At 27.5% G+C, this 10170-nt stretch overlaps 1 protein-coding gene across 1 annotated transcript; it reads right to left on the bottom strand.

Moving 5' to 3' along the window:
- Window positions 1-4229: 4229 nt before the first annotated feature.
- Window positions 4230-9149, bottom strand: LOC107842901 (expansin-A6). The gene is made up of 3 exons (XM_016686945.2): window positions 8769-9149; window positions 7378-7696; window positions 4230-5186 (listed from the first exon to the last, which is right to left on the bottom strand). Exons 1-3 carry the CDS (start codon window positions 9091-9093, stop codon window positions 4877-4879), a joined length of 954 nt encoding a protein of 317 aa, XP_016542431.2. The 5' UTR covers window positions 9094-9149; the 3' UTR covers window positions 4230-4876.
- Between the last annotated feature and the right edge of the window lie 1021 nt (window positions 9150-10170).

The following is a 10170-nucleotide window of genomic DNA, read 5'->3' as shown; positions in this document are numbered from 1 at the left end:
GGGATTCCTAAAATATATGAAATGAGAATTAATGAATATCTTTCTTTCTACTACTCAACTTGAAAAATACTCCTAAAATAGGATTTTATTAAGAAAATACTTTTATAAATATTAAGATACACGTTAAATTAGAGAATAATAGTCCATAGGTTTTATGTTGTACCTTCGATAGTACTATATTTCTTGGAAAAACAAAAACTACCATAAAAAGTTTGTTTTTTATGTTGTACCGTAGGTTTTTTATTTTAGTAAATATCTTGATAAAATAATAATTTTTTTCTTTATGAAAACTATCATTATTTTTGGAACAAAGTTCCCTACTGGACTATTACTATATAAAAATTATTGCACGTGGGATTATAGGAGTAGAAAGTCATTTTATTTTTAATTTATGAATCCTTTTTTTAGCGTGAGGCTCTTTTCTTTTTAATTTAATTACATTATATCTTTTGCACTTTGGAGTTTCTTTTGTAATATCAATCTAAGTTCATCGTTTGAAGTATTTTTGTGGCTAGCCTGCTTTGTGTGATTATTTTCTTTATATTTAATTTGTGTGTTTATAATTAAATTTTTATGGAAGGAGAAGTGCGTATAATGTAACTTTTGAACATGTTAGTAACTTTCAAATTCGTTTTGAATGTACACATCCATGGGGTCATGATAATAGAATTCAATGGGTGTGTATATGTGTATCTTCTTTGTTTTCATTCAAGACATTCTTAGGGTCAAAGTTTTCGCTTAGACGAGAATTATTTTCATCAAAATTGAAGTTTTATGATCACTAGTATATTGTTTTGTTGTAGTTTACAGGTTGTAGATGAATATCGGTTGCTTTGAAGAATTTCTTGTTTAAAGGTTAGGTTTAATTGTATTGTTTTGATATTTTATTATCTTATTGTTTTATTTTAATTTACAGATGGTAGATGAATGTCGGTCTGACTTTGAGGAATTTTTGGAGGTAAAGATTAACTTTAGTTGTATTGTCTTAGTATCTCTATTAGTTTATTATTTTGTGGTAGTTTACAGTTCGCAAATGAATGTCGATCGGCTTTGAAAAAAAATTTTGTGTAAACTTTAAGTTTAATTGTATTGTTTTGATATCTCTTTTATCGTACTATTTTGTTGTAATTTACAGGTAATAGATAAATGTTGATCGAATTTGAGGAATTATCTACATTAGAAGGATTGTTTAATCATATTATGTGTGTTTGTCATAACAATCAAAATCTGTATTCAAAAAGAAATATTAGAGACCATTATTAAATAATAACGATATGCTGGACCTTATGATTTATTCATAATTGTAACAATTGTATGCTGTAATTTTTTAAACATTCATGTGTTTAATAATATTTCATAAATATAGATTAATGAATCAAAACACTACTCATGTGAAGAAGAAATCAGTAGAATCGGTAGGAAAAACTTGTTATGACCGTGAGAATAAATATATTATATATAATATATGGCATCACAGATACAACAAAATTAAAGTTTGATTTTTAGTTAATGAAGACCTAAATATAAAAAAATTATTCTATACTCAAAGTTATTTGTAAAGTAAACTTCCAATATTTTAAATATTTTAATATAAATTACTTACTGATAGGAAGGAAAGCAGGCAGTACTGCATCAACGTGACTGCTTCAGTTGTTGTTAGCTCCATAATTTTATTATATCATTTTTAATATTTATTTTTTATTAAATTTTTTGCTTTAAACAAAATTATCTTTCCACAGTTTTTCTGATATTTAAGAATTGAAAATTACTTAAATAAATTTAGCGTAAAATCTTTTCTTATCAGAAATCATCAGATTCACTTATTTTTTCTAATATTTAAGATTTGAAAATTAATTAAACATATTTTTGGTTAAAGCTTTCCTTATTGAAAATCATCAAAATTTTATGAAGTATCAGATTTTTAAAAGTTCTAACTATGTAACAAAAATGTAATAAAAGAATTTATAAAGATTTGAGTCTAAAAACAAGTAAAGATTTTAAATATAAAAAAATAAAAATAATCATAATACAAATATGATTCAAAGTGATGTGTCTCTTTTTAGCCTACAACACCAAGAGTATTATATGACAAACACAAAAATAATGATCCACCAAGCTTATTCATTGTATTTATGGGAATTTTTACTTTTCTTTCAATATTTCCCATTCTTTATTCCCTTTTTAATTCTTTCTTCTTTCAAATAGTGATTGTATCCTAAAGTTTTACCATCTATTTTAGTTCAAATATCAAATATTTAGGACTCAATATTATGAAATTAATTAAATAATAAATTAAGAAAAAAAGTGAAAATTAATTTATTTATTTCAGAGTTTTTTAATAAAGGGCAAAAAATTCAAACAATATTTATAAGGTCCTTCACACTTTTAATATAACTAGTTTAGCCACACGTGTAACTTTTGGTTATTTAAAATTAGATGATTTTATTTATTACGAAAGTTTTTTAATGAAGTTCAAAAAGTTCAAAACATTTATTTTATTGTAAGCACATATATATTTTACCATCAGAAGTTTCAAGTAATTAATGAATTTAATATATTATAGATGTAGCTTTATAGACTTTTTAAATCTTCTTAAAACTATTTAGTTGATTTAAAAATCTTAAACTAATGAAAAAATATTAATTATCATTAATTTTAATGACTTCTAATAAGGAAAGTATTTACCATTCATATGTTTAATTAATTTTCAACTATTAAATATTAGGAAAAAATAGTCAAAAAACGATTTTATTTAAAGAAAAGACTTTTAATGAAAACAAAAAGTTCAAACGACATTTCTAAGGCTCTTCACACTTTCAATATAACTAGTTTAGTCGCGCGTGTAACTTTTGATTATTCAAAATTAGATGATTTTATCAATTACGAAGGTTTTTAATGAAGTGTAAAAAGTTCAGAACATAAATTATATTGTAAGCACATATATATTTTATCATCAAAAGTTTCAAGTGGTTAATGGATTTAATATATTGTAAATGTAGATTTATAGATTTTTTAAATCTTCTTAAAATTATTTAGTTGATTTAGAATTTTTAAACTAATAAAAAATATTAATTGTCATTAATTCTGATGATTTCTAATAAGGAAAAGTTTTACCATAAATATATTTAATTAATTTTCAATATTAAATATTAGGAAAAAAGAGTCAAAAGATTTTATCTAAAGAAAAGACTTTTAATGAAGGACAAAGACTTCAAACGACATTTTTAAGGCACTTCACACTTTTAATATATTATTATAGATTATAGATTATAAATATAGATATAGATTTGTAGATTTTCAAATCTTCTTAAAATTAAATTTAATTGATTTTAAATTAATGAAAAAATATTAATTGTTATTAATTTTGATGACTTCTAATAAGAAAAAGTTTTACCATAAATATATTTAATTAATTTTCAACTGGAAAAAATAGTGAAATTGTGATGACTTCTAATAAGGAAATATTTTATCACCAATATATTCAATTAATTTTCAACTCTTAAATATTAGAAAAAAATAATGAAAAAATGCTTTTGTCTAAAGCAAAAACTTTTAATAAAGAGCAAAAAGTTTAAAAAATATTTGTAAGGCGCTTCACACTTAATATATTATAGATATAAATTATATATTATAGATATAGATTATTGATTGTAGAATAAATATGAATATGATGTGATATTTATTTCAATTTTTTAAAACTAGCTGCCACACTTGGGTGTGGCATGACACTTTTGATATCCAATTCCCATATACAATTAAATTTTTGATATTGCAACTTTGATATTATAGTAAGTATTTGATGTAGTATTGCCTTAGTATAGATGTTGAATTTTTTTTTGGGATTCTATACCATACAGAAATATAGACTTTTAAAGTTTGACTACTTTTATTGTTTGAAAAATCTCTTTGTTTAATTAATTAGTTAAGAGAATTGCTTTTTTATTTTTTGAATATATGTTATATGGCGCTAATATGATATAATTAAAACTTTTTTAAAATGTCGAAATCATATATAGATATATATAAGTTAAAGTCGGACAATTAAAAAATACCAACTTATCATATCGTAAAATATTAAAATCAAACTATATTAAACTAAACAAAATTACCAAATCAAATTCAAACAGCATATCACAACATACTATACCATGTCCACCACTAATCACAATGAAACAAGAGAGCATATTATAAGAAATGAATAAAGCTAGAAAAAGCAAAGACCAATACTCTAAATAAAACAGAAAGTATATGTTTTCCATTACACACCACTGCTAACATTACCAAATAGAGCTGCGGGCTACATGCTTTTACCCCTAACATTTTTGGGTGCTTTTGCAGCCACTTCAGCCTCCCTAACTTTTTCAATCCCAATTCATAACAAAAGGTCAAAAAACAAAGTAAAAGATACTAAAGTTTTTCTCAAAAAAAAAAAAAAAATAAACACAAAAAAAACACCAATTCCCCATAAAGTTGACAATAAAAGTGTAAAAAGGAAGATACTAATTCCCCTTGGACTTCAATATTTTCCCGGTACAAAAGAGAAACCACTGAAGGCCAGGAAAAATCATAGGAATATTCTTTTTGCTTTCTTGTGGTATAATATAAATTGCAAGTAATTTTGTTTTTGGGTCGGGTTGGGTCAGTGGCAGGGGCTGATGCACAACATAAAGTGCGGGTTTCCGGTAACCCATAACTTTCGTCCGGTTCTTGAATTTATATTGAAAAAACTAGTAAATATATAAGAATTATAAGTTGGGAACCCACAAACAAAGTGTGTTATTGGTCTAGTAGTAAAAATTATAAATTGGGAACCCAAAACCTTTAAATTTTAGATCCGCCTCTGGTCAGTGGTAATGGGTATGAAAAGTTTTTGGATCTAAACCCGGAAATTCTTGCCTTGGAAGGTTTGTCCAAACTGCCAATTAGTTGGTGCTACATTCATAGTAGTGACACTACGATGGTCACTAGCTTTAACCCGAATAGAAAGGGCTTGACCCACAAGAGGTGAATTTGTTTGCCAATTTTGCCCCCAGTTACGACTCATTGTGATCCATTGTGTGTGTGTTCCTTTAATAAGGACCTTTTGTATGTCCCCTGCACCCGCAACGTTTGTTACCAATAGTAAGTTGAAGTAACGGAAGCCGTTTATTGTGAATCGGATGCCTCCTTGTTTTCTGCATGGTACTCTGTAAAAGATATACAAAAAAAAGTTGGTAACTAATTTGTTTAGATGAAATGAAAGATGCATCATACATTAGTTTCGGAATATTGAGATGTAACAATCACCTGTAATGTGCTGAAAGTTGTAAACAAATAATGCAAGGTTAAGCTCATGCTCATATATTGTTGACAATGGTGAATTTACCGTTCCGATTATTGATTTCATAAAAATTCAATATGTAAAGCTTAGATTATGTTTCTATATTTACTAAAATGTGGGGGTCGAATCTTGAATTCCAATTTTGAGTATGAAAAAACACTTGCATGGATGGTGGGGGCCAACAAGCGCGTGGGATAATGTGAGCCATGTTTTCGAATTACTGAATTCGAAGCAAGAGGGTACAAATCCCAATTTGTTGGGTCACATTTTAGGAATGAGACATTTCCCTAGTTACCCTCAAAATCGCCCCAATTGAAACTTTAACATTCCCTAGCACATATGGTACGAAAACGCGTCCTCCTTAATTAATTCCGTAAAATTTATTCATATTAATAAGCATTTACATCAAACTAACAACATACCCAGGAAGTCACAAAGTGAGATCTAAGAAAGATAAATCTACACTAATTTTGTTACTATCTTAAAAATGAAGAAGAAAAATTAATTTTTAATAAACTTCTAACTTTAAGAGAAAAAACAATTTTAAAAAATTTAATAAAAATATAAAAGACAACAAATAATAACTGAAACAACAGAAAAATAATATAAATAAAATTGAATTACATAATAGCACAATAGATAGCAACAGATATCGAACAAGAACTTGCAACTACTCTACTAAGGACAAGAAGTTATCAAATGTGTGCAAGTATTTAAACATATTTTACCTCAGTGTAGGGGACCAAACTCTAATTTAAATAATTATTGTGATGATAAAACTACCCTCAATATGCTAGAGAAATGGAGGCATCTTAATGCAAACCTACTTTTTGTCGGTGTCCCAAATGGAACCATATTTTTTTCTTCAACTTATATAAACTTATTTCATTTTACTCTATTAGACTAAATAATTTAATTTAGACTACTCATACTGTTATCTTATTATTAAATTCCAATTAGAACTTGAAATGGATCAAATTGTAGTTAGTTATATTTCTACATACTATTACATCGGCCAGCATTAAATTACAGTATGGTCAAAAACTCTGAAAGCAGTTGCAATTTCTGACCACAAAACAAAACTCAATTAATTGGCGAATTCTCTCCGCATCAAATCTTTTCCCAGACCCGCCTGTAAAATGTCAAAATAACCCCCTAACTGAGGAGCCAAAGTGCTTTCTTGGATTTGGCTCCTTAATTAGAGTATTTTTTTCAAAATCTATTCTTCTAACTATGATTAAGATACAAATTAAATTAAATTAAATTAATTTAGACCTTTAATAATTAAATGCGACACATGTCACTCATCTAACTATGTACTTGAGGAAATGGAGAGAACGTGTAATGGAGAGGAGCCAGCCAATCCCTGCTTTTAGTACATACTTATCGGGTGTTTATGTATAACTTAGTATGATCAAATAACTAGATACTAATATAATAACATACATTAATTAAATATATCTAATTGATAATTATATATATCCAAACACATAATATTATGTACTCCGTATTTATTAATGGGTAAGTTTTTGTCTACGCAAAACGGACAACAACACATATTGGTGCAAACCACGGACAAACAGTTGGCGAAATTCCCCAATATAAACAGAGCAACCAAAAAGGACAGAGTAACTTAAAATAGTTTGGTGTATTAAAATTTTCATTATGCATTAAGCTCGAAAAGAAACGAACACACTTATTTATTATGCATAGTCATACTCATATTTCTACAAGAGATTATTTACGCAAAAATAAAAAATGTTAAACGGAAAACTCACCAACGACAAGTAACGGGCACAATTTCAGCACCATTACAAATATCAAAGGGTTCAAGAAAAGAATTTTGAATCAAGTAATTTTAAATTAAAAATACATAAAATATATCAAAAATATATAATATATTTTTTAAAACACAAAAGTAATACAAACAAAGCCGCATATATGCAAAAAGGACAGCAACACATATTGGTGCAATCCATAATACTAAGGGGCTTTAAAATGAACTAAAAAAGAAATTATGTCATTCTTTTCAAAATGAAGAGTATTAAAAAACTCACCGGCGATAAGTAACGGGTACAATTCCAGCACGATACTGACCAATTTTGAGGAACATAGGCATAGCGAGATCGAAATGAGAACGAGGAGGGTTACACCATCCACCATCATCATTTGGAAGAGCAAAGTTTGGCGGGCAAAAGTTTGTTGCCGTTACGAAAATGGATGGATTTCCAGGAAGACACCATTTGCCATCGTTCACACATTTTAACTCAAAGCATGCTCCGCAACTTAGTCCACTGTTGAATAACACTGTGCTTAGTGCTGCATTGTTTACTCCGTAGCCTTGGCTGTATAGATTTCCATAACCACAAGCTCCACCTACAAATAAAAAAAAAATATTAAAAAAAAAAGAAAAAAAAAAGGGTGATTTACTGAGTCACTGAATATTGAGAAAGCACGAGGTGAAGCCAAAAATTCAATTTTATGAATTTTGAATTGAAGGTCAACTATGAGGAGGCGTTGGCCATGAAATTTTTACTTTTTCCTAGTATTTAACTGCGAAAATACATTTGGCCATAACATTTTGAAAAAAGGTGATTCAGTATTCATTGTCACTGAATATTGAGAAACAAAGAGGGGAAGCCATAATTTCAATTTTATGAGTTTGAATTTAAGAACTATAAGGACGTTTGCCTATAAATTTTCTTGCTTTTTTTCTCCGGAGTTTTAACTGCAAAAACATGTTTGGCCATAACATTTCGAATAATTTTGAAATCTAACTTAGAAACAGAATTCAAAAATTTTCAACAATAACATACTCCCTTCATTTAAAAAAAAAATGACTTATTTTTTTTTAATTTGTTTGAAAAAAAAAGATCTTTTTTTCTTTTTTAGCAACTTCTTAACTTTAACTTTCCACGTGACATGTTCAAGACCACAAAATTGAAGGATATTTGGATATATTTGACATATTTTTAATTTAACACTAAAAGATTCAAAAATTTATTTATTTTCTTAAATTTCACACCAAGTCAAGATAGGTATTCTTTTTTAAATGGATGGGGTAATAAGTATATTCCCACGAAATGGGGACTTGGGTGAAAAATGTACAGTCCATAGTCCATACTACTGAGGAATTACAAAATTTTCTGAAATTTGAAAAATAGCAAAAAAAAAAAAAATATACTTTTTCTACTCTAAATTACTTTTAAAAAAAAAAACTCAAAAACAACTCGGATTGTTAAATATCATTTTCACTTTGAAAACAGTATTTTTTTATTGAAATACACACTACTTCATAACCAAACGCCTATTAAGTGATTATAACTGATTTCTAAAACTAACATATGCATACATTTAACGAATTTCTTAATAGAAATATATTGTTTAAGCGAAAGCTATTAGATTCGAACTTCACCACAAAGAGAAAGAAGGAGAGAGAGGTAAATACCCATAGTGCCAGAGGCGTCAGAGCCACCGTAAAAGGTGGCATGGGCGTCTTGCCATGGTCCCCCGGTGTAAACGCCGGGGATTCTAGCATTAACGTCAGTGAGAAAACAGAGCAGAGTAGTAATAATGCAGAGCATCGTAGTGACAGCCATATTTTTCACACAGAAGTGTGTATTCAGTGTGAAAAAAGGGAAGATAGAGAGAGAGAAATGAGGGAAATGGAGAAGGGATTTTGTAGCTGAGTGAAGAGTAAGAGGAGGGAGAAGGGGGTACTTATTGAGTGGGAAGGGAGGGAGAGTAGAAGGAAAGTCACAAGGGCAGGGCATGTAATTAATGCTCTCTTTCTTTACTCCCTCTCCCTCAGTTTCAATTTACTTGAGACACTCATAAAATATTATTTTCCTCATTTTATTTTACTCGGATATATTTTATTTTATATAATAATTAAAGTATTATAAATTAAATAATTAATTTTATTACATTATTATTTATTCATATTAATAATAATCAGTAGACATAGAAATAAATATTAAAATTATAATTGTATATATTTAATATCTATTATTAATTATAGAAATAAAATAAAAAATATAATTATCTTTATCGTAATTTAGTAAGTGATCAAATAATATGAGATATTTAGTTTTAGTAAAATGACTAATTAAAATGAAATAGATGGAGTAATTAGAAGGGTATTTTACAAAAGTAACTCTATAAATATTGTCTTAAAATTCTAAATCTAACTATTATTATTTTCCTTAATTATTTAATATCGAGGGTAATATGAGTAGAAGTAATAAAATACTCTTGATTTTGAAAATTAATAACTAATTTAAAACAACGGAAAAGGGTCTAATATACCCATTAACTATTGAAAATGATACACAAATACCCTCCTTCCACCTTTAGGCTCACAAATACTCTTCCATCCATCTATTTGGCTTTAAAATACCCTTAATGTATTAAAAATGACTCAAAAATGTTCTTCTTCATCTATTGGTTCAAAAATGTCCCTTCATCCACCTATTTGGATCAAAAATGCCCTTAACATTAAATTTAAGTCCTAAAATGTCTTCTTCTTTTAACAAATTCTGATGTGGAATATTACATGACATTATTTTTATTGGTCCACATGTAATTAGACTCAAATGCATTCACAATTTAATGGTCCTCTTTTCACTATTTGTTTTAGTTATATATACAAATTTAAAAAGAATTAATTAATGTTTAAGTGCAAAATTAGAAAAGAATTCCTTAAATAGAATAATTAGCAAATGGCAAATACTCTCATAGTTAATGATTATCTACGTGTGCTCAAATATAAGAAAACATATTTTAGGTAAAATTTTGAAGACCTTTAGTTCTTTTTAGGTTTTGAACTTTAATTTTTATATAAAAAAAAA

This window comes from Capsicum annuum, chromosome 9, assembly GCF_002878395.1.
Source record: "Capsicum annuum cultivar UCD-10X-F1 chromosome 9, UCD10Xv1.1, whole genome shotgun sequence".
NCBI classification, from domain to species: Eukaryota; Viridiplantae; Streptophyta; class Magnoliopsida; order Solanales; family Solanaceae; genus Capsicum; species Capsicum annuum.
Note: the sequence above shows the minus strand (reverse complement) of the source record. Positions and strands in the feature narration are given on the sequence as shown.